This window comes from Mus pahari, chromosome 18 (genome assembly GCF_900095145.1).
Source record: "Mus pahari chromosome 18, PAHARI_EIJ_v1.1, whole genome shotgun sequence".
Taxonomy (NCBI): Eukaryota; Metazoa; Chordata; class Mammalia; order Rodentia; family Muridae; genus Mus; species Mus pahari.
The window spans coordinates 23,143,217-23,168,581 of record NC_034607.1 but is presented as its reverse complement, the minus strand read 5'-3'; the positions used below and the strand labels follow the sequence as shown (position 1 = coordinate 23,168,581).

The following is a 25,365-nucleotide window of genomic DNA, read 5'->3' as shown; positions in this document are numbered from 1 at the left end:
TTCTGGAGTGTCTGAAGACAGCTACAGTGTACTTACATATAATAATAATAATAAAAAAAACCCCTGGCTGTTCAAAGAGAGGACCTGAATTGGTTCCCAGCACCCACATGGCAGCACACAACTGCTTTTTACTCCAGCTGCAGAGGATCTGATGCCCTTTGATAGACTCAGATGTACACATGTGCACACATCCATACACGGATACACACCTATAAAAACATGATAAATCCTTAAAATATGGAAATCCAAAGCTCAAAAGCTTACACAGTACATAGTCTGGAGTGATCACAACTTCCAAGTATTGGTTGAATTACTCTGTTCTAAATGAATCTAGTATGCTCAAGACTACAGCTAGCCCTCTCCAAGGATTATGGATACCAAGTCTACAGTGGTAGCCAGCACCAGTCAACACCTGGAGCCAGTGTCCTAAACCAGCCTAAATTGTAGAAGACCAGAGACACTGGCACACAGGAGCAAGCAGGGCTTCCAGTAATAGAAAGGACATCTCAATGGAAAAAATACATGCTGACACTGCCTCAGTGGACAGGGTTGCACAGGCAGGGCTCTGATGTTGTGTCACAAACTTGTGCCAGTGCAACCCAGTACACAAAGTGCCACTTAAGAGTCAGGAAGGAGCTGTGGAGCAAAGAGGCTGAGAGGTTGTTATAGGATCCTGAGTATGACATTCAGAGACATGGATTGATTCATGGCTGCTGGCATGGGAGGACAGGTAGGGCATAGGTTCTTGAGAAGGTAAGAAACTCCAGGTGACCATGATGGTAGTCACATCAGCTAGGGTACTAAGAACTATGTCAACTGTGGCCTGTGGAGGAAGCTATGCATGCAGATACAACCATCTGTTCAGTGCTGTGACTCAAACTGCTGCAGAGAGCGGCCAGATAGCCCAGTGGGTAGAGGTGATTGCTGTACAAGACTGGCAATCCGAGTTACTCACCAAAAACCCGTGACAGAGTCGGAGGAAACCAATGCCAGAAAGCTGTCCTCTGATCTGGCATAAACCGAGCAGGTCCACAGCCTGCTCTAGGTGAGCAAAAGCTCACGCCCTCTGCAGCTCACCTGTCCATCATAGCGCCGCTTCTTCATAAACTGTGTGATGCACATGGTGGCCGCTGTCTTCCGCTTGAGTGGCATAGGTGTGCTCTGGCCAGGCCCCTCGGTGGAAGCACTGCCGCTGTCTTCCCTGGGTGCTGAGGGCATGGCGGTGACATAGGTCCACTGGCAGGGCACTGGCAGGCACTCCTGGCCAAAGCTCCTGAGCACCTGTGGGTGCACATACCAGCACATTCGGAAGTCGGGCCGCTTCTCATAGGCAGAGTTCTCAGAGATAAGGCGCTTCAGCCTGGCCTTGGATGGCACGGCAACAGCATCCTCCAAGTTGGGCATCTGCAGGTGTGGGGTAGAACCTGGAAGGCTCAGCAGGCCCCGGCGGCATTGCTCCTGGAATTCACGGATGATCACCTTGCTCCCATTCACATTGCCATGTAGCAGCGGAAGCAACTGGGCCAGGACTGTGGGATGAGATGGGCTAGATGAAGCCACGAGAGGGTCCCATCCATCCTCACTCTTGCCAAGGATGGTTGGCAAGGCACACTTCAAAGAAAGCTACTCAGCACAGGCTTAAGACTGGCTAAGCCACATGTCTACTTCCCAGTGGCCCTGAGTAATGCCATGTGGTCTGAGCAACCACTGCTCTCTCTGAGTCACCAGTGTCCCTAGGTTTAGGACAGAGGGAGTGGCATTGCACTCTGGTCCAGGTCTGAAAATCTCCAAGGGAGCCAGGCCTAGGGACTCACACCTGCTATTCAAGTTCTCAGGAGGTGGAAGCAAGAGAATCACCATGAGTTCAAGAACACTGCAAGCCATCTGGTAACTTCAAGACCTGTCTTGAGTCACAATATAAAACAGACTCAAAAACAAAACAAAACAAAAAACGCAAGGATAGAGTAGCAAGACTGGGTGTGGCTCAGTGGTAAGCACTTGGCAGGTTCTTGCACATCCTGGGTTTATGCCCAGCACCCAAATTTAAAAGGACATGCTGCTACACAGATGAGCAAAAGGCCGTCAGTTGTACATGCGGCTAAGTTGTCAGTGGACAGATTTGCACACATAGGCTCTGCAGACTTGTGACCTCATCAAGGACACCCTGATGGGGGCTGTTCCCGAATACTCCCGCACCCTACTTACTATGCTGGTCCCTCTTTTCCCTCCTGGAGGCCTTGGGTTCTGGCTCGTCAGGGGATGCCACATCCAGCAGGCATGCAGTGAACTGCTGCAGCAGCTTCAAGTCGGAACCCGTGCAGTTGGCTGCCTCTGCTGCCCATACACATCCCACCTGCACAGGCTGCAGCACACGAAAGCGCTTGCCCTTGGCTAGGAGCTCATCCCACTCCTTGGCCTTCAGCTTCTGGCGTACTTTGTGGTTCTCGGGGTCTACACACTCCTGGCAGGATATGGAACAGACCCCTGTTTAATGCCCACGCTCCCTGGCACCGCAGCACTGGTGCTGAGCTCCGGAAAGCCAGCCCCAGAGCTGTAGGAGGATGTGGCAGCGAAAGACAACTCTAAAGTTAAAGTCAGTTCACATCCTGAATCATATGATTAGTCAGGATATTTCAGCAGCTTTGCCTGTCCAGCCTCACAGTTTCTATGACCCAGCTACCAGGTGACCAAATCCCCAACCCCAGAAACACCCCGCTCAATGTGGCTTCCAGTAGGGCCTGAGCTGCCCAGTGACAACATGGCCAGAAAGAGGTGAGAAGGCACAGCCAGTTTGACCTCATCCATCCTGTTCAGGCTCCCTAAACCTACAACCAGGAGCTTGGGACCTAAGTATACCACTCAAGCTCTCCACAGGACCTTCTGGAACTGTGGGGCAGCCCATGCTTTCTTTGGGGGTTTGTTAGAACTCTAGGTGAAATCTACAGGCCAGGCTGCATGTCAATCACTCTGCAGCAGAGAAAGCCCAGCCCTGCTCACTCAGAGCCTAAGCCAAAGCAGCTGATCACCTCAGCGCCCTATAACCAGCTCAGGCAGGAGCCCTCACCTCAGTCACACCTTCATCTTCAGAGAGGTACCCATGGGGCACAAAGAAGCCATCGTCCTCATCCTCATCTTCCCCCACATCGTCATCGTCATCCTTAAAGAGAAAGAAAAGAGCTCCCATGCACACAGAACACAGATGTCAAAGCTGAAGGCCAGTCTGGCCTCTCATATAAACACGTATGTATCTATGCAGGCACTGAGGGGCTTGCAGAGCCTGCCTAGCGCCAACATTGGCTCTGGGTGTTCCCAAGTACATCTAGACACATCTACATTGGTGTCAACAGGACCATATTAGGTCACAGTGAACTGGGGAACCAGGCAGAAACTGTAGGCAGAAGGGACTAGTAGGGCTCAGGGTAGCTCCAGTCTGTCCATGTACTTGGGGGAGCTGGGGTGGCAAGCACTAATCTAAGCAGGACCAGAACAACCAGATCAACAGGCACACCCCACATAAGTCAACTGTACAATGGCTGCCTTCTGCAGTTGGTGTAGCTGATGCCATTCATCCACACCAGAGTTACTTACCCCCTCACTGTGGGACAAAGACTCCCCAGGTTCCTCCTCTTCCCACTCATCGTCACTGTCTACCTCATAGTCAAGAAGGTTCTGGAGAGAGAACAAGGCATGAGCATCAAGGTGGAACATAGCACAGAGCAGCCCACCCCGGTGAGGAACCCCAATCCCATGGTTTACTTTGTCCTGGGCCCAGGGGTTCCGGGGGCGGATGATGGCTGTTTTCTTGTTCCATGTCCCCCAGTATGCTGGCCGGTGGTTCTCTGAGAACTGCAGGAGCTTCATGCGGCCAAACTTCGTCCTTTCAGGCACACCGTCCACCTTGCTGCTCTCCACGATGACCACATCCCTGATAATAAGACTGTGCTCAATTCTGTACTCATGGCTGGCTGCCACGTGACCTGCCTGTTCAGGAACTGTTCAGGACTGTTCTTCCTGTTGCACCCAGGGTGCAGGAGGAGTGGCCCACAGCCCTATGACATGTAACCAAAAGACACTGCAGGAGATGGTGACTGTTGGACTCAGCAGCATAGAGCAGTCTGGGCTCCATGCCAGGCTCTAATGGCCTGGTGTGCCAGCTCTCACCTGTTCATGATGTCTGTGTCATGGCCACAGACCTGGGTGGGCCCTGACCTCAAGGGCAGCCGGCTTTTTAGGTCACTGAGGAAGGAGCTTGCCACACTCTGCTGCTGCAGGAGCTGGTCCAGCTGATCGCACAGGTCTTGATCCAAGGCAGCTCGGCAGCGTGGAGCCAGCACCATGTGTTCTTTGATTTCAAAGGGGGCAAACTTACCACAGGAGCCGGCCAGAGTCTGCAATAGGAAGAACTCAATGCACTACCGGCAGGTGAGAGGCCGTGCGGGCCCTGGTGCACTGCTGCATAGTGGCCAAAGGGAGCGATATGGGAGCTGGAAGACTCCAGAGACTTCCTTCTTTGGAGTGAGAGGAATGAATTTCAAACAAAGCAACTTGAGAGCTACTTCCACCTCAGTAGCTTTAACCTCACTTGTGGAGATCCAGCCTTGCATATATAGCCTGGGCTGGCCTCAAACTGACAATCCTCACATCTAAGCCTGCTGAAATATCAGGTATGAGCTGACATTGGTGGCTGCCAGATTTTGGTTTTCTGCCTTCTTCATTTTTTTTTCTTTTACAATTTATTTACTTAGGGGCTGGAGAGATGGCTCAGTAGTTAAAAGCACTGGCTGTTCTTCCAGAGGACTCAAAGTCCTCTTGTGTTCTCTTGGGCACTGTATGTATATGGTACATAGACATACACACAGGCAAAACACCCATACAAATAAAAACAAAAATCTATAAGAGGAAAATCTCCATTTATTTTGTTATGTATATGTGTGCGCTTTTTGGTCCAAGCATTGTCTAAAATGTTTGTTAAACTCACTGAGCTCTGGAAAACCAGTTTCCGTGTTAACTGAATGACTACATGATTGGGACGGATGAGTGAGATGAGAGACAAGGAGCAGCTCAGGCCCCAGGGACAGCATGTGGCAGAGCTCAGAGCCAGTTAGTTCCTTTGTTCTAAGAGTGAAAACACAAGAGTCCCCAAAAGGGTATGTGTCCAGCCATATGCCCTGTTGGCTGGACACATACCCTAAACTCTACCATTGTTACATTCTTAAGTTTTCTCTCTTGACAACTATGCTGGTATACACTAGGGCTGCACTTTGTACATAACTTGGCTGTTTGGCTGGTGGTCTCCCTAGTGGGTACACCACAGAGGCTGGGACCCCTAAATATCATGTCACCCAAGCCTCGCCTCACGGCCTCTTGGAGAGCAACCAGACCTTACTAGTACATCCCAGAGCTTCCCCTGGGCTTTCCAAAGCTCGAAGTCAGAGAAGTAGCAGCTGGTCCTCTGGGGCCAGGAAACTCCTGTAGCATTAGGAATATTCAAGATTGTCACAGTCCAGCTGATCACCTGAAATCCCAGTGCTCCTAAGCAAGGTATAGGCCAGACTGCCAGGCAGAATGCAGATCTATCTAAAATACAAGGGCTGGCAGTGTGGCTCAGTAGGTCAAATGCTCATCACCCATGCCTGGTGACCTGAGTTCAACTCTGATAATCTGTTCGTAATGGGAGGAAAAAAATGACTAGAGAAAGTTGTCTCCTGATCTCTGCCCAAGCATACACAGATACAGTAATAAATAACAAAGAAAACGACAAACAGAGTATCTCAGGGTAAAGGTGCTTGCTGCCAGACCTGATGACCTGAATTCAATCCCCATAACCCACACATTGAAAGAACTGACTCGGGGCTGGAGAGATGGCTCAGTGGTTAAGAGCACTGACTACTCTTCCAGAGGTCCTGAGTTCAAATCCCAGCAACCACATGGTGGCTCACAACCATCTATAATGAGATCAGATGCCCTCTTCTGGTGTGTCTGAAGACAGCTACATATAATAAATAAATAAATCTTGAAAAAAAAAACTGACTCCTTTAAGTTTCATTCTTAGCTCCACATGTGCTATATAGTGTGTAGTCACACCCTCACTCTGTAACCATTCACCTCATGGGTTAAAAGTATGTTGCTCTTGTAGAGGACCTGAGCTTGGATCCCACATCCACAGTTCAAAACCTCAACCCTTCCTAATTCTGCAGAGTCAAAGCCACAGAACTTTCTAAGCAAAAACTAAAACAGCCAGCAGAACAGGAAGGGACAAGCCCAGGAGATGGCAAGCCACCATAACATAGGGTAGACTACAGCAGGGCTATCCTCAGGGTACTCTAAGCTCTTCCCTGGTGTTTCTTTCCAGAAGATGAGTGGGTTTTGTCACTGGCTCTGGCTATGGTATTGGTCACAGGCCAAGTGGCTGAAGCCATGTTGAGCCTCCAGCTTCATAGGTTGATTAGCTGGGGGCCTGATGGAGGTACAGAGCAGACTCACAAATGGAAACAGGATGCTTCAACTGAGCTGATAAGAGCATCATTTCTTCACTCACCTTGAGGCTAAGGTAAAAGAGTAGCTGCCACTCATGGCATGGTGGGAGGGGCCACCTTCCACTTCAGTTCCACATGGTGAAACTGGCCAGGGTCACCACAGCTTTCCTTCCCCACAAACAAGGCCATTTCCAGGTAATTGCCATTGGAATCCACAGCATTATGCTGTGTCTCATACTGGCCAGGTGATGAGGATAACACATTATGTGAAATATTAAGACCATGTTCAGTTCCTGGCATGTACTCAAGTCCTGAAATTGCAGCATTCAGGGGCTGAAGGAAGATGGTGAGCTCAAGACTAGCTCAGCCTACACAGCCAGTGCTAGCTAGATTCTAACATGCCAGGGACAGGATCTAAGATACACCAAGCCACCATGGGACCAGTGCCTGAGCAACAGATGTCACACAGTATGTCAGGAGAGGAGATCTGAGAGTGGGCAGTGAGGGTAGCTGGCTGGGTGAAAGGTCAGCCTCGGACTACCCACTTTCTACTGTATCTCAAGCCTCTTTGTTCCTAGGGCTGCCATGTCAGCCATAGGTCAGCTCCCAGAGTGGCATCGCTGGGCTCCACAGCCTTCTAGAGGCAAAAAAAGAGGAACGTATTCAGAGGTCCTAGAGCAAGGCTAGAGAGATGCGTTGTCAGTACAAACGGTAGCAACCACATAAAACCCAGAGCCTGGCACAGTGGGAAACTCTGGCTCTGCAATGGGAGCAGAGAGTCCTCTTCCTGCTTGCTGGCCAGCCAATTTATAGGTATGAGGTTCTAAGAGACGCTCTCAAAAAACAGGGTGAATGGGGGCAAACTTACAGTATTTAAAACCCAGCAGTCAGCTATGCCTAGAGCAGACTGAGGCAGCACTCACCTTGGGAGCCTGCGGAGTCTTCGGTTTCTGGAAGAATCGAGTGATCTCCGCCTTTTCTGCCTTAATGCGCTATGGTGGGGAGGAGACAAGACAGGCACTTACCCAGGGCATTCTGGGAAGGCAATATTAGCAAGGAAGCAGTGCCGACACTGCAGCTGAGATGAGATCTGAGGGAGTATGCAGTCCCTGGGAGGCCCCCACTGCCCAACACTACAGGGTGAGCGGCCAGGCTAACCTTCTCTTCTTCCCTTAACCGCTTCTCCTCCTCCTTCTTCCTCTTCTCCTCCAGTTTAGCCCTGGGAGACAGGAAGTAGTGAGTTGTGAGCCCAGGGAGTCAGCCCCTCCCATATCCCACCTCTGACATGGCTGGTTCTGGGACTAAGAAAAATGCACAGCCTCAAAGTATTTTTCTTTGCTTCTGAGCACAGTCTTGCTAGGCAACCTGAAGCCTCCTGCCTCTGCCCGAGTGCTGATGTTATTGGCATCCCAAGTCTCATAATAAACTTATTTGAGAGAGGGTCTCACTAGGTAGACTAAGCTCATCTGTAACTCACAGAATCCACGAGCCTGAGTGAGGATTAAAGGTATGCACTGCATCTGACATCAATATAAAATCCCTGATGGGTTGGGGTTCTTGTGGGCAGAGTGATGGCTAGTCACGTACCAGGCGCTGCTGTCCATTCCCAACATGTCAAAAGCCGGATGTGGTGGTGTGTGCTAACACCCAGCACTAAGGTGGAGGCAGGGGAATCAAAAGCTCAAGTCCATCCTCAGCAATATGACAGACTTGCTCAGAAATCTTTTGCCATTTAATAATCTCAACCATCTACTTACAGGGAAAAAGAATGGTTCTTTTTGGTTTTGGCTGGGCATAGAAGCATAGGCTTTTAATCCCAGCAGAGGCAGGCTGACCTGAGTGTGAGGTTAGCCTAGTCAACAGATGAGTTCCAGGACAGCTATGGCTACAGAGAAACCGTCTTAGAAAACCAAATGAGCCGGGCAGTGGTGGCTCACGCCTTTAATCACAGCACTTGGGAGGCAGAGGCAGGTGGATTTCTGAGTTCGAGGCCAGCCTGGTCTACAGAGTGAGTTCCAGGAAAGCCAGGGCTACATACAGAGAAAACCTGTCTTGAAAAACTAAAAAACAAACAAACAAACAAAAAACCAACAACAACAACAACAACAACAAAAAACCCACCAAATAAATGAAGCCAAAAATAGAAAAACAACTGAGCAGTACTATCTGGATAGAAATGAGAATGTCTCATGAGATACAGAGCTTCTGTGAGCTTCTGTCAGAGTTAAAACCTCCAGGGACACAGTGGCTGTCCACTGAGGCAAGGGCCCAGTTAGGAACCTGAGGAAGAAATCCTGATGTGACCAGAGCATCTAAAACCAAATCCCCATCAGCCTGGAAGCAACCAGCCAGCCAGCCAAAGCCCACAGCCCTATACAACACAGGCCAGAAGCCAACTAACCTCTCCAGCCAGGCTCCAGGGAGTGAGGGACAGAAAGGACTCAGCAGGGAACATGCTGCTGAGTGCCTCTAGGGGCTGGCTACTCACTCCAGAGCTTCCTGCCGCTCCTTGCGTTTTTCCTCCTTGAGCCGCTGCTTCTCCGCCTTCTCCTTCTCATCTTTCTCCCTCTTTTCCCTTCGCTCCTTTTCCTTCAGCTCCTTCTCCTCCTCCTTCTTCCTACGTGCCTCCTCCTTGGCTCGTCGTATCTCTTCCCTCAGCTTTTCCTTCTCTTCCCTCTGTTGTTCTCTATCCTGTGAAGACAGTAGCAAGACCTCGCAGGTAACCTGTGACAAGAACTGCCAAGTACAGAGCCCAGAGTTCAGCCCAGCACTTAGGACAAAAAAACGGTAGGACGGTTCTTGATGTAGCCAAGGCTAACTCAAGATTCCCTGAATACACAAATGCGTGACTTTATTTCTTTTGAGGTAGTTGACTGGCTGAGATACAGGCGCTTGGTGGGAAAGTGTTAGATATAGAGTCGATCAATGCCCAGCAGAGGTCCTTCTGAGACTGAGCGCCAGCCCAGCAGGTCTATCCACACACCCACATTTGGAGTCTGGGGATGTGGGCAGCTGCTGTAGCAAGCCTGTGTTAGGTCTTGGTACTGGGGACCCTAGCATATTTTTCAACCGTGTACTGGGTCGTAGCTCTCAAGTGCTACTTTCTAGCAAAAAGAGGCACTCTGAACTAAGCAGGAGGCACAGGACCGACTGCACTGCAGGGACCTGTCTGTTCCCGGTTGTTACTAAGGAGCCCTGGAAACACAGTCTGGCCACTGTACTTTGCACATGTGCTGCTCACCCAGACTGAGCTGCACTTGGATGTGCAGAGAGACCTAGGACAGACTTGGCCACACAATGAGACTCTGTCTAAACAAACAGATGCAACAGACAGGACTGGGGTGCACTGTAGAGGACCACTATGTTCAGCATGCAAACAGCCAACCGTACACAGCTGTCATCTCTGCACTATATGGGACTACTCCCATGTGACCCTAACTCACACCCTTCCTGACAAAGCTATTTTGTTTGGTATTTGATTTTTGGGGTGGGGGTGAGATGGTGGTTCGAGACAGGGTTTCTCTGTTTAGCCCTGGCTGTCCTGGAACTCACTCTGTAGACCAGGCAGGCCTCGAACTCAGAAATCCGCCTGCCTCTGCCTCCCAAGTGCTGGGATTAAAGGCGTGTGCCACCAACGCAATGCCCGGCTTTTTTTTTTTTTTTGAGACAGGGTTTTGCCAGCTCTGTATCCCAGCACTTGAGATACAGAGGCAGAGAATCTCTGAGTTCAAGGCCAGCCCGATTTATAGAGTGAGCTGCAGCATAGCCAGTTCTAGAGAAACCATGTCTCAAAAACAAAACGAAAAAAAAAAAACATACGAAAAAAGAGCTCTTACTATGTAACCCTGGCTGAACTCAATGCCCCTTTGAAGGAAGCTCTCCCACAACCTCCATTTGTGCTAGGAGAGACTGACACAGGGTTCGTGCACCCCAGTATACCACTACTGTTAGTGCAATGGCGGTACAAGTGCAGCCCAGAGGAGCAGTTCAGAGCTGGGAGGGAGGGGCTTACTCTGTGCAGTTTGCTCTTGCCCTTCTCTGTAGAGCCTTTGACAAGGTTCTTGGCAACCTGAAAGGAAAGACAAAAGAGCTTAAGTTACATTTCCCAGGGACTCCATCCTACCCTGCACCAAGGGCAGCAGCACCTGGAGCCTGCAGGGGACATTGTGAGTGTAGTCTCTAAGCCCTGCAGAAGCCTAGCAATTTAGCAGCTGATTATTTATCTTGAAGCACAAAGACACGATTAAGCTCCAACACAGAAAAAAGCCATGTGTAATGATAAGACAGTTTTAATCCCAGTCCTGAGAACCAGGAGATAGGATCCCTGGGGGCTCCCTGCTTAGCAGGCTACTTCAACTAGCTGGTCCAGGCCCAAGTGGTATGTATATATATATACCGTCAGAAGTCACCTAGAAAAGGCTAAAGGCATGCAAATAGATTTTCTGGAGATAGCCCATTATTTTGCATAGCCTGCAATGGGTGAACTCTGAAATGCAAGGCCACCAGAGACTTCGTTCTCGATAATATGCCTTTCCTGCCACTATCCCATAGCCTAATAATTCCTGGGCGTTAGCCCACACTATTGAACAAATTTCCTACAGGTCGACATGAAGATGAACTTCCATAAATTAATGTTGTTTAGATGAATTAATGACTTTATAGAACTCCTGACCTGATTCAAATAATTTTAGGAAGAAAGTTTTAGGAGATGGTTTTAGTTGTTCTGCCAAAAAGATGTAATAAAGTTAGAATCAAGAATGGAATGTGGGGAGCAGGGTGTGGTGGCACCTGTCTTTATTTATTTATTTAAAAAAAGATTTTATTTATTTATTATATGTAAGTACACTGTAGCTGTCTTCAGACACTCCAGAAGAGGGTGTCAGATCTTGTTACAGATGGTTATGAGCCACCATGTGGTTGCTGGGATTTGAACTCAGGACGTTTGGAAGAGCAGTCGGGTGCTCTTACCCACTGAGCCATCTCACCACCTGGCACATGTCTTTAATCCCAGCACTTGGGAGGCAGAGGCAGGCGGATTTCTGAGCTCGAGGCCAGCCTGGTCTACAGAATGAGTTCCAGGACAGCCAGGGCTACACAGAGAAACCCTGCCTCAAAAAAACAAAACAAAACAAAAAGAATGGAACGTGGGGGCTATAGAGATGGTTCAGCAGTTAAGAGCACTGACTGCTCTCTCAGAGGTCCAGAGTTCAATCCCCAGAAACCACATGATGGTTATCTGTAATGGGACCTGATGCCCTCTTCTGGTGTGACTGAAGGCAGCTATAGTGTACTCACATACATAAAAATAAAAATAAATAAAGAGTTAAAAATAGGCTTGGGACATATTTGTGATTAAGAAAAACCATTCATTCTAGGTCAGGTCCACAGATGAAGCCACAGGTGTGCATGTGAAAAGGCAAGGCCGTGTGAAACTGTAGCTTTGAGCTTACGATCAACATCCTTCTGTAACTGCCCTTTCCTGTAACATTTTATCTATGAAGTAATTTTCCAAAGAACTTTTGTCTAAGGCATAAAAAGACCAGAGAGAAGAAATAAAGTGTGGCTTGGGGGGGGGTGGGGGCCTCTGCTCCATCCACCAAATGCATATATGCATGTGTCTATAGGTATATGTATGTACACTTGTGGAGTGGATGAGTGGTTGGGCCTGACCAGACTATGTGTCTATGCATGTTATGTATAAGATTTTCTTTCTTTTCTTTTCTTTTCTTTTCTTTTCTTTCTGGTTCACAAAGTTAACAAGTTCCAGGCTTGGCCAGCAGAGAGCTCCTTGAGCCAGAGCAAAAAGATCCCTAGCAATTAAGCCTTTTTCTTCTTAATCCCAGATTGCTGACAGCAGGAATTAATTACCAGAAGCCAATGGCTTTTAGCCTTAGAATAGCAAATAGTTATAAATAGAAGAATTGCCAAAGGTAAAAAGCCTTGGCCCTGCTTGCTGACTCTATACCCTTCACTGCCTTGCTTGGGACCCTTTCATGTCAAGCTGGACACTAGCAGACACAACCATAAAAAGGAGACCAAGAAGCCCAATGTGGTGGCCATGCCTTTAGTTTCAGCACTGGGGAGGCAGAGGCAGGCAGCCTGGTCTATATAGCAAGATCCAGGCCAGCCAGGAAGCCACAAGTGAAACCCTGTGCACTGGCCCCCCAAAAAGGGTGCGTAGTGCCTATAGACCAATAATCAAAAGTGTCTTTTGGCCTCCACTCTTACAGAGGAACTAACCCACAAAGATTGTCAACAATTATATAATTTAGAGGTAAAGCCTCTATCTAGACTCCCCCTCCCTCAGTAAGGGACTTGGGGGGCATGTTTAGGGATGAAAGCCCCCCTCCAGTCCCCAGGTGAGGTAGAGCCCACCTAGAATCTTTCCTTCCGTGTTGATAAAGCAGAAACATTGTTGCAAAACCAAAAACCTCAGTCTTTTCCAACCAACAGCTCCAAAGGTTACAAATAGTGCAAAGGGCTTACTCAGGTAAGTAGGGCACAGCTAAGAACGCCTGTAAGCAGAGAGAAACTAGCAGGTGGCAAGTGGTGGGCCTAGAGGGTGAAGAGCGGTGGACCCCCACTCAACAAGTAGCGCTATAGCGCCTCCCAATCCCACCCAACTGTGTTCAGAGGCTGGGCCCTTTACCCAGTCTATTATACAAGCCCTTCCTGGTTCAAATGAGCCTGAGCTCTTTGTGGTGCTAGAGCTGAACCCTGGGCCCGTTCGTGCCAGGTATGCCATCAGGATTGAGTCCCTTATCTGCCCTCTGCTTTTTAGGATGTAGCAGGTCAATCCTGGCTGGGCCCATGAACCGGGCCTGTAGTCGTGGCCCTTCTGTAGGATTTCAACTTAGTGGAGACTCCCTAAAATACCAACTAGGGGCTAGGTGCCTGGCTCATAGTGCAGTGCTAGCCTTGCACATGCAAGGTTCTAGTTTATACACACACAAGCAGGGTAGAAATAGCTCTGCAAGTTTCTTTTAGATTTGGAGAGAAGCTCAATGGTGGACAACTCAGGCAGCTAAGTCTTAGCTGAAAAGACCATGGCAGAGGCAGTGTGACATAGCATTGGCTATAGGGACACGGGAAGGCCAGGCCCTGCCTGCAGACCCACAGATGGCCATATGCTGCTCTCTGTCCTCAATGAGTGTGAGATGACTGCATCACCATAGTGCCAGGTGGTATCAACAAGCTTTTCAGATCTCTGTTGAGTTGGAGGCTAACCAGGGCTTCAGAGAGATGTTGTCAAGACACAGGCAAGGGTGACTTGTTAGCTCTACAAAGGTGATGGGGCAGGGATGTGAAGGTATAGAACACATAGGAGCTGTATCCTCTACAGAGGCTTCTCTATGGGGAGCCCAGGACACCAAGCAACCGAGGCACACTAAGTTCTTCTGTGAAAACCATGGGACCTCTCAAATGCAGAGACAAGAGGGCCCAAAACTGCTACTGTAGCCTGGGCTACACGGTCAAAAATATTTAAGCTGGGCAGTGGTGGCACACACCTTCAATCCCAGCACTTGGGAGGCAGAGGCAGGCAGATTTCTGAGTTCGAGGCCAGCTTGGTCTACAGAGTGAGTTCCAGGACAGCCAGGGCTACACAGAGAAACCCTGTCTCGGAAAACCAAAATAAATAAATAAATAAATAAATAAATAAATAAATAAATAAATAAAAATTCGATCACGATAGAAAGACACATGCATAGAGGAGAACTTCAAGTATACTGAGGGGACACTGGGATTATATATAGAGAGATACTGCTACTGTGGACTGTTGTTTTTAGACAGGGTCTCATGCGGCTTAGACTAGCCCTGAACTTCTAATGCCCCCGCTGACAGGCGAGCACCATCAAGCCTGAGTTCTGTGGTGATGGGATGAAACCCAGCAGGGCTTCTTACACTGGGCAAGCCCAGCCCTCAAGTATTTGTATGAGGTAGGATCGGATCACCTGTGCTTCCCATGCTGGGCTTGATTCAAAAGATCCTAACATGCTCCCTGTGGACAAACAACACTATGTGCACCACTATCTTGCCCTGGGCAAGATGATGAGGAAAGCTGTCTGAATATCTTCACAACAGATGCAAGATTTCTTCTAGAATTTTCCCGAGTTTTGGTGCTTGGAGCCAAGGTCTTTCTGTTGTGCAATCTTGGTCTTGAACTTTCAATCCTCCTGCCTCAACCTCCCAAAGACCAGGATAAAAGGCATATACTTCGCTTTTAGTTTTGACCCAGGCTTTGCTGAATGCAGTGTAAATATGGGGAACTTGCACTGTGCAGGACTGAACACATCCCGGCAGCTAGGGCTTGCATGGCACAAAGGGAAAGACTCAGGAATGTGGCTGCACCAGTACTATCCCAAATGCAATGACACCCTGTGTTGCTAGACACGAGGCTGAGTGACACGAGGTCTTACAGCACACAAAGTTGACCTCTGTCAGTGGTGAGAAAATTTATACTAAGAACCCTTCCCTGATCCAGAAGATGCCAGATGATGTAATTGTGACCTGTCACGATGAGCAGAAATCCTAGCACCTAGGCCACAGAGATCAAGGGGAGATAGGTTTATATAACAAAAATAAATAATAAAACAGGGCCAAGGAAAGCCTGGCGTGGTGGCATATGCCTTAAATCCCAGTACTTGGGAGGCAGAGGCAGGTGGATTTCTGAGTTCGAGACCAGCCTGATCTACATCCAGGACAGCCAGGGCTACACAGAGAGACCCTGTCTTGGGAGGGGGAAAAAAAAAAAAGGACTCTGACAATGTCATACACAAACTTACTACTACAGAAGCATCCTCAAACACTAAAGTATGCATGAGACTTAAACGGAGCTGTCCTAATTGGTGGTAGTAGCTGTTCCTTCAGGTTCCTCTTTTTTTTTTCCCCTAAAGTTTGTTTGTTTGTTTGTTTGTTTGTTTGTTTATTTATTTATTTATTTATTTATAAGTGTGTGCATTGTAGTTTATTTATTTATTTATTTATTTATTTATTTATTTATTTATTTATTTATTTATATATATAAGTGTGTGCATTGTAGCTGTCTTCAGACACTCCAGAAGAGGGCATCAGATTTTTGTTAGGGATGGTTGTGAGCCACCATGTGGTTGCTGGGATTTGAACTTAGGACCTTTGGAAGAGCAGTCGGTGCTCTTAACCACTGAGCCATCTCACTAGCCCCAGGTTCCTCTTTTAAAGACAGGTTTACTTATGTACATGTTTTGTATGCATGCATGTCTGTCATCATGTATGTTTGTGTATTGGGAATTACACCTGGGTCCTCTGAAAGAGCCAGCAGGTACTGTCCAGGTCTGAGGCATCTCTCCAGTGCTGTGTTCTTGTGTTTACATTCACAGGTGAACCAGCTCTCAACCCAGAGAGGTTTCTTTCAACAGAGAAGACTCCACAAAATCTACATCTAAGGAAGATAGTGCTATACTTGACCCTGCATGAGAGATATGTTACCTCCATGACAGCCAAATCTGCAGACATCTGCAGTATAACTATGCTTTCCTGATATAACAAAATTGTCACACATATGCACTCATAGTAGCTGTGATTGCATACTTAAGATCTGCACACATCAAGCCACGCAAAAGGGGTACACTCATGAATGTTCACCGCAGCCAAGGAGCTACTGAGGAAGGATGGCTGCTAGGAGTGGAAAAGTCATCCTCCTACAGGGATCATGGCCAGAAGATGGTTCCTGTCCTGCACACGTAGGAGCATGAAGTAGATTCAGCAGATGTAGAAACAAGATTAGGCAACCCTGCTCCACCTGGAAACCCACAAGCCTAGCTCCAGACGCCGAAATGCCAAGTCTCTGTGTACAAGCTGCCTTTCCTGGGTACATACAGAAACCGTCCCTTAAAGATGCCAATTCTTAGAGCAAATAAAACTGGCCACAACGAAGACCTTATCAGATCTTGGGGAGTCCAGCAGCACGGATATACCTACAGCCCAGTTCCTACATTTATGCCTCAGGGAACATGGCAGAAGAGTGAGTGGGTGGAAAGACTCTAAGAGTCACAAGATCAGGAAGTCTGCTGATACTGTCTCCTAAAAACAGCTGCATAGGCCTGGAGAGATGTCTCAGCAATTAAAACCACTAACTGTTCTTCCAGAAGTCCTGAGTTCAAACCCCAGCAATCTCATAGTGGCTCACAACCATCTGTAATGAGATTGGATGCTTTCTTCTGGTGTATCTGAAAACAGCCACAGCATACTCATATATACATAAAATAAATAATTCTAATCCCCCCAAAAGAACAGCTGCATAAATAAGACATGAACAATGAATATGCTATCATGGAAGGGGGATATTTTCATGTGACTCCATCCTAGAAAGGGAACTACAGGCAAATATTCCAAAAAGCCACAACCAATGCCACTGAGCATTTGGGACACGGGGTGCTCAGGTGTGATTAAGGCCTTGGCTTCCCAGGTCTCACAATGGGGCCCTTCATGCTGTGACCAGGCTCATTTTCCCCTTGTCTTCAAAGCTGAGCTTTCCAATACTTGGTGCTATCTATTAATTAATTAATTAATTAATTAATTAGATGTTTGTTTGCTTATTTCTGGTGCTGGAGGTGAGACTTGATTTAATAGGTAGGTACTCCTCACTTGGATATACCCCAATCCTCAATGTGACATTTAAGGATCAGTGCTGTGTTGCCACAAGCCAGCTGGTTGCACAGACTGCCTGGGCACCTTTCTGGATGCAGCCTACACTGACAACCAGAACCCAGTAAAGCTTACATCCCTCTCCAATCAACATGGCCATCCTAAGGTCACTACTAATCAGGTGTCAAAGATGTATGGAGCAACTCACAGCCAGGTCCACCATCTCATGATTGAACCCGGGGCCTCACACATGCTAGGCACTTGACTGTTGTTGAGTCATAGCCCCAGACACCTTTCCTCAGTTTTCTAAGTCTTCTTGTATGGCCCAGGCTGGCCTTGAATGCAAGATCCACCTGCCTCAGCCTCCCAAACACTGTGATTACATATAATAATTTTTTGATTGGGTTGAGACAAGGTGTCTCATGCAGCCTAGGCTGGCCTCAAATTCACTATGTAACTGAAATCATCCTGACTGTGGATCCTCCTGCCTCTACCTTCCCAAATAATAGGTTTCTCAGGTACTTGGGATGGAGCCTAGTGTTCCAAACTAGGGCTCTACCCGGGGAAGAGGTCCTGCTTTCTGGGTCACGAACCACATGGCAACCCGGTGGGAAGGGAAAGTTTCCAGGCCATCAGTGCCCTGGGATTTAGGAGGGTGGGTACTCACTCTGCAGGTGGGTGTGGAGGGGGAGCTTCTCCCACCTCGATGTTCTGGGGGTATGGACAGTCCCTCAGGAGAGCTGGCTGGAGAAGAGGAGTTGATGGAGGAGTGGCTCAGTATGGAGTCATCCTCGGGGCAGGACTCCAGTATTTCACTCTCTGAAGTGACACTCCTATCCAGGGTCATCATGGAAAGAGAGGCACTGGAGGGCTTAGTGGCCAGGATGTCCTCCAGCACCACCACAGGCACTTTCTCTATAAATAGGAGATCCCCTGCCTTGCTCCAGCGTGATAACTCCTTGGTGGGGCATGTCCTAGAACCTGGGGTCAGCTCCGGACAGCTCTGTAGTGAACCAGCCTGACAGTCACCCGTCCTCTTTGGGCTTCCTGGACTCCCAGGCTCCTCTTCCATGTGACAAGTCATGTCTGGAGGGGTCTCTAGGAGACACAGCTCTGCTGCAGAGTGCTCCTGCTGCTTGGCAGCTCCTTCCACTGTGGTGACCACACCGGCAGTGTCAGGACTTAGTTCACGGTGGCCCTCAGGGCTGTCTGGAATGTCACTGGAGTTCTCCGTCAGGTCGATAATGACCACACTCGGTACTGGCTTGATTGTTGCCCTCAAGAAGCTATCAATAGGGCCCCGGCCACTGACCAACTTCGTACTCAAGCCTACATGAGAGCCTGTATGACACTGGCTTTCAAAAGTGCCCAAAGATAATTGTAGATCCGGGACTTTGCTTTCCACAGCAGCTTTTGGTGATGTGTCTTCCTCAACTTTCTCCTTGGGAACAAGGTTCAGGCGTTTGAAGGGCAAGCGGGCTGAAATGAAGAGAAGCAACATCTTTAGTGACAGCAAAGGGAGACTGTCACCCATCCAAATAATTATAAGTGTCTGGGCATTACTGGCCCTATTGGGGATTGGGATGAAAATGTCAAGTAATAATGGAGCTGCTGAGCCGGGCGTGGTGGCGCACGCCTTTAATCCCAGCACTTGGGAGGCAGAGGCAGGCGGATTTCTAAGTTCGAGGCCAGCCTGGTCTACAAAGTGAGTTCCAGGACAGCCAGGGCTAAACAGAGAAACCCTGTCTCGAAAAACCAAAAAAAATAAAATAAAATAAAATAATGGAGCTGCTGTTAAGAGCACTGGTTACTCTTGCCAGAACTGAGTTCAATTCCTAGCACCCACATGATAGCTCACAAACAGCTGTTACTCCAGTTTCAGGGGATCTGATACCCTCTTCTGACCTCTAAGGACACCAGGCATGCACATGATGTACTGACATACACACAAGTAAAACACCCACACTCAGAAAATTAAACGGGGGCGGGGGAATCAAACTCAGGCACTGAGGATTCGCAGCACTTTCACCTGACCTCTCGGGCTTATCCCATGCATTTAAATGCCAAAGTGCCATTGGTTAATTCTTCACAATCCAAAAGCCAAACCAACCCTTTCCCCAAACCTTGCCCAGAGATACTTTCCACCCAAGCCAGCCTAGCCATGGAGTCCTGAATGGGGAGGGCTGCTTGAGGTCAGCCAGATGGTCGGCTAGGCTCTGAGAGGAGCCTTGATCCTTGACACAATCCCACTGCCTGGAGACAAGGGTATGAACATGGCTTGTGAATGTTGGGGAATAAGAGATATACATGCATTGCCCAGCAGCACTCTCCACTTAGGTTCTGCCCCACACAGTCAGGCAGTGCCTGTCTGGATGCCTCAACTTGGAGGCAGCGACTGGCACCTACTGGGAAGAAGCCAGGGTGTCACAGAGACAGCATGCAGGGCTACAGGGCACATTTCCCCAGAACAGAGACACCAAAGGGTTGGTTAGAGGTTCAGTGAATAAAGGCACTTGCTGCCAAGTCTGATGCAAGGACCCTCACGGGGAAGAAGGCTATTGTGATGGTTTGTATGTCTTGGCCAGGGAGGAGTGCTGTTAGGAGGAGTGCCCTTGTTGCAGTAGGTGTGACACTATGGGTATGGGCTAGCTGTCTGCAAGTCAATCTTCTACTAGCAGCCTTCAGATGAAGATGTAGACTAACAGCTCCACCTGCACCATGTCTGCCTGGATGCTGCTATGCTCCCACCTTGATGATAATGGACGGAACCTCTGAATCTGTAAGCCAGTCCCAGTTAAATGTTGTCCAATTAAATGCTGTCATGGTGTTTTTTGACAACAGTAAAAACCCTAAGACAGCTATCTTCTGATTGCCACATGTAAACCACAGAATACATACAAAGATACATGTAGACACAGAAATGAACCATCATTTGACTTATTTGTACACAAATTAAATGAGTTGGAAATCCTGTCCAGGGTGCAGCTCTGCCTCCCAGTTCCTCTGCAGGACACACAGTTTCAATCCCAGGTTGGAAAGGGGCTTCTAGAGAAGCTATGCTCTTGTGATTCCAACTGAAGCAGGGAGATGGGAAGGCCCGGCATGAACACTGAAGCTAGTATATAAGGTGGGCTAAAAGCAAGGCCCTGTCTCAAAAATGGAAAAAAAAAAAAAAAAAAAAAGGCAGCTAGAGAGGTGACTCAAGGGTTAAGAGCACTTCTTGCTCTTGCAAAGGACCCAAGGTGGGTTCTCATCACATCTGGTAGCTCACAGCTGCCTATAAATCCTGTTTCAGGGAATCTGACACCCCATGGCATCCAGGGCCCTGCAAACAAGTAATGCACGTAAGCACCCAGAACACACACATCATTTTTTTTACAAGTTTAATGGATATTTTAAAAAGTATGTAAAACAGGAGCTAGAAACAGCTCAGAGGTTAAGAACAAGTGTTGCTCTCACAGAAGACCCAAGAGTTCAGTCTCCAGCACCCACTTGGTGGTGTAACAAGTATCTAGCACCTGCAATGGGCACAATGCCATTGCACGCATATGGGACATTAAGATACATGAAGGCAGCCGGGCAGTGGGGGCGCACGCCTTCAATCCCAGCACTTGGGAGGCAGCCTGGTCTACAGAGTGAGTTCCAGGACAGCCAGGGTTACACAGAGAAACCCTGTCTTGAAAAAAATTAAAAACTAAAAACTAAAATAAATAAATAAAAGATAACGAAGATAAAACAATATAAACAAATCATTAAAAAAAATTAAAACTGGCTGGGCAGTGAGTGGTGAGACAGAGGTAGGTAATGTCTGTGAGTTGAAGGTCAGTCTTGTTCACAGACTGTCAGGGCTACAGAGAAATCCTGTCTCAAAAAACCAAAACCAAAACAATAACAACAACAACAAAACCCAACCAACCAACCAAAAACAACCCCTCCCCCCAAATTAAAACTGGAAGCTTGGTGGCAAACACCTTTAATCCCAGCGAACAGGATAGAGGCAGGTGGATATCTTTGAGTTCTAGACCAGTTAAGGCTACATAGTAAATAAACAAGTAATGAATTTTCTCTTAAAATATGCACACACTAGTTATCACTAAAAAACAAAAATTAGCAAATGGAAACAAGACAATTGCCCTCAGCTCATGTACAAACAGCATCCATGGAACATTATTTAATTCCACACTCATAGTGAGCCCCATGTTTATGTAGGCTCACCAGACTCACACGTATTACAAAGTAAGAAAAGTCCGGGATAGTCACAGCTCAGTGGTGCTGGGCTTGGCTGTCCTGTAAGGCCCTGGGCTGGATTCCCAGCACTAAAACCGAAGAGACAAGATATAACAAACACCAGAGACCTCCAATGTTTAGTGGCTGATACTTGAGAGAGAGACTGTCCAGCCCGAAGGGAGAAACTACTGCCCTCCACTCAGCCTGTCACAGGCCACTAAGGATCCCATAGAAGCCAATGGAAACAACTTAGGAACCAGGTTTAGAACTTAAGTTACCTTGTATTAACCTCTTCACTGGGAACCCGGGTCTGTCTTTGCAATCCATGGCTGTAGGTAAAGACAGAAGAGTAGAAGTTACTCAGGGTGAGGGCCATTGGCCAGATAAAGTCTACAACAGTCAAACACAAGCAGGTTCCTGCAGCACTGTCTGGTCCACTTGAGCTGTCTCTTTGCTTGAGACAGGGTTGAACTATGCAGCACAGGCTGACCTAGAAAAACTCATGGCAATCCTGACTCTGCCTCTCAAATGCTAGCATCCCAGGCACAAAGTATCACAGCCTGCTTTTACAGGCTTAAAAAAAGAATTACTTAGTAGTTTGTTTGTATACTGGGTCTTAGTATGTAATTGGGATAACCTGGAGTAGTGAGTGTTCTTAATTGCTGAGCCTCTCTCCTACCTGCAGTTTTACCTAATTTTTTAAAAAATATTAACATATTTAATATACTGTAGCTGTCTTTAGACACACCAGATCCCATTACAGATGTTTGTGAGCTNCCATGTNGTTGCTGGGAANTGAACTCAGGACCTCTGGAATAGCAGTCAGTGCTCTTAACTGCTGAGCCATCTCTCCAACCCCAGCAGTTTTACGTTTTTATATTTGCTGTGTGTGCACTTGCCAGTCCAATTGCCACATGGCGTGTCACAGAACAAAACAACTTGCAAGAGTCAGTCCTGTTGGTCTACTTGTAGGTTCTAATGACAGAGCCCAAGTGGTCAGACTTAACAGCAAGTAAGTCTTATGCACCATCATGAGCCCCAGAGGCAGTTTTCATGACTGGGGAAGGTTTGGGGGACGCTACTCCCCTTCAGTTACTATACAGGCACCCCCTATAAACAGTCTACAATGAACAAGTCAAGTTTGTCAACAGTGAGCAATTCTACCCCAGACTCAGTCCTCCTGAGTTCCTCACGCAGAGACTTGTATTATGGTCCTTCTTCTAGGTCAGCTAGGGCTCAACTGCCCAAGAATGTCCCCAAAAGTCAAGTGAGGTCTGACAAGATGGCTCAGTGGGTGGGTGGAGGGGGGGACACCTTCCAAGCCTCCTGACCACTGAGCTCAATCCTCGGGACCCACATAGGGGAAGGGAAGAACTGATTCACACACACAGTGAGTGTGACTGGACAAATGGACCAGAAATTAAAAGTACTTGCTGTTCTGGTCCCAGATCCAACAGCTCATAACCAACCACCAAAAGTCTAGCACCAAGGGATTCCGTGCCCTCTCTGGCTTCCATGGCCACCTAGCTCATGTGCACAGACATACAGACACTAACAAGAAATAAATCTTTAAGTAAACAAAACCCTTTTTTTTTTTTAAGTGAAGGCATCCTATTCTTAAACAGAAGAAATGAACACATTTTGTGGCAGAATCTGTATTCATGTCAAGATACACTACAGAACCTGGGTTTGGGCTCAATGGGTAGCATACTGCCCTAACATGTAGGGATGTCTAAGTTCCATCCCAGCTTTGCATAAACTAGGGCATGGAGTAGACTTGGAGGTAGAGGCTTGCCTGGGCTACATGGGGACCTGGTCTAAAACTAATAACTACAAAAAATAAACAAATTAAATACCTCATGAGAGAGATTATTTCCCACTAAAATGAATTTAAAGCCACAGGAATAAGTAAGCACATTAAAATCCACATGTATCAGTCCATAAATAGAGCCTATCTTTTTGTTTGTTTTGAGAGAAGTGGCTCTCTACATAGTCTTGATTGTCCTGAACTTGCTATGTAGATGAGGCTGGCCTCAAACTCAGAGATCCACTTGCTTCTGCCTCTGAGTGATGGGATTAAAGGTATGTGCCACAACACCCAGATTAGAACATGCCATTATGTAAATGCCTTTAAAACAGTTGACTTGGGAGCACAGAAACTCCATCAGTAATTTGGGGGAGAATTCCCACACATTTTGCTATTGTTACATGCAATTCAGACTTAAGCTTTCCTACAACCTCAGCTATCCAGAGTAGAAACAGCCCAGGCAGACTCGGACCCCCAGAACACTCTCCCTTCTTCTCATTTGAGTGAAAGAAAGGTAACATCATCTCAATTTTCTATTACAAAAGAAAAAAAAAATTCCCCCCCCCGAAGGACACTTTTTGCTTTAAATTTTTTATTCCATTTTAATTAACTTATTGGATAGAGGCTTGTGGAATTGATTCTCTTCTTCCCAGAATCCAATTCAGGTGGTCAGAGGCCAGATCAACCTGGAATTCATCATCCACCTGCCTCACTGCAGGTATGAACTGCTACACCAAACTTGTCTTTATTGCCAGAGCAACCGTGTCGGTTTTAAACGTTCCACCTTGGTTAAATAAAAACAGTGCTCCGTGAGAGTCCAGGAACTGTACGAATATTAATGTCCACATAAAATTCTCAAGCCAGTCAGAACAGCTCCAGCCTTCCTGGAATACCAGGCTGTGTGTGTGTGTGTGTGTGTGTAGGGGGTGGGGTGGGGGGTATATCTTTGATGATCAGAACTGTAGAAGGGGCCAGAGTTATCCCAGAAGCGGATGGAGCCTGAGGATGCGACTTTCCATCCTGAGACTGGCCATCCCCAATCCCCCTCACATCCAAGTTTGCAGACTACTGTAATGTACTCAGAAGGGCTGTCTAGTCAGTGGTGCTCAACTGGAGAAATCTGAGGCTATCAGGACGGTCCTCATCCTTTCCAGTCCCTCAATCGTTCAACCCACACTGAGGATACAATTTAGCGGGGAATAGGCACCCCACATTTCGGGAAACCTGTCGCATGCTACAAAGACTCCTAACACGTACCCGACTGGACCATGCCACACTCACAAAGGACCCCTTTCGGGATCCAGAAAGGGTTCCTGGCTATGCTCAACCACCCAAACCGACCTTCCTGGACTAGCCCTGCCCCGCAGAGTTGCTGCTACTCTTGGTGTCCAGAGCTCAAGTGAGCACAGGCCTCAATTTCCCCGCCCACTGCAAAGGTTCGAACGACTCTGGAATTCACAAACGCACTTAATCACTTGTACGATTGACTTTCTTTCTCCTTGCCCTCAGTTTCTCCACTTGCTGCTACACGGTCCAACTGATTTCAAGAGGCCACAAGCATTCAGGAGCCATCAAATCCAACCCGGGGCCTCGGTTTCCCCATTTGCTCCACCTATCTAGGCGACATAAGATGCCTTTCGGAGCTTGCTAAGCTGACTCTTCCCCCTCCCCGAGGTCTCAGTGTCCTAAGAGCCCTCCCTTCTCCGGGTCTCGGCCCCGAGGCCACCTAGACGTGGACCCGCTCCTTTAGGCGGCGGCCCAGCGGCAGTTTCACCCACCCGCGGCTCTCCGCGTCGCGGCCTCCGGCTCCTCCAACATCTCCGCGGCGGCGGCGGCGGCGGCGGCGGCGGCGGCGGCGGCGGCTCAGGCTTCAGTCGGGCGGCCAGGCTGCACACTCCGCCTCCCGGTGTCGCTTCTGCTGCCGCCGCGGCCGCCGCGCTCGTATTTGGCGGGAACCGCGGCAACCACCGCGGCTGGGGCGCCGATTGGTGGATCTCGCGTCACGTGACAGCTAAGCGTCCGGAAAAGAGGAGCACTCAGCACGTCCTCGCGAGAACTTCGGTTTCTGTGCTAGAAAATCCCGCGGGAGGCGGCTAAGGCTCTTTTCCGGCGGTTCAGTAGCGGCTGGGAAGATCCACATTTCTATTGGTCCTAAGAAATGTCAATCTAAAATATCGTCGTTTGCCCACCCCCACACCCCTTTTATTGGCTATGTGCATCCCAGGAGGTGGA

At 48.2% G+C, this 25,365-nt stretch overlaps 1 protein-coding gene across 1 annotated transcript in view; it reads right to left on the bottom strand.

Annotated features, from left to right (window-relative positions):
* Positions 1-25,038, bottom strand: part of Chaf1a (chromatin assembly factor 1 subunit A) — a 26,787-nt gene extending 1,749 nt beyond the window's left edge. The window contains exons 1-13 of the mRNA XM_029531404.1: positions 24,912-25,038; positions 21,605-21,655; positions 17,767-18,578; positions 10,489-10,545; positions 8,965-9,167; positions 7,635-7,695; positions 7,400-7,468; positions 4,162-4,388; positions 3,757-3,925; positions 3,589-3,669; positions 3,065-3,157; positions 2,206-2,461; positions 1,078-1,529 (exon numbers count right to left, since the gene is read on the bottom strand). Of these exons, the coding sequence (XP_029387264.1) occupies positions 1,078-1,529; positions 2,206-2,461; positions 3,065-3,157; positions 3,589-3,669; positions 3,757-3,925; positions 4,162-4,388; positions 7,400-7,468; positions 7,635-7,695; positions 8,965-9,167; positions 10,489-10,545; positions 17,767-18,578; positions 21,605-21,655; positions 24,912-24,951 (2,571 nt within the window). The 5' untranslated portion in view covers positions 24,952-25,038. The remainder of the gene's footprint in view (positions 1-1,077; positions 1,530-2,205; positions 2,462-3,064; positions 3,158-3,588; positions 3,670-3,756; positions 3,926-4,161; positions 4,389-7,399; positions 7,469-7,634; positions 7,696-8,964; positions 9,168-10,488; positions 10,546-17,766; positions 18,579-21,604; positions 21,656-24,911) is intronic.
* Between the last annotated feature and the right edge of the window lie 327 nt (positions 25,039-25,365).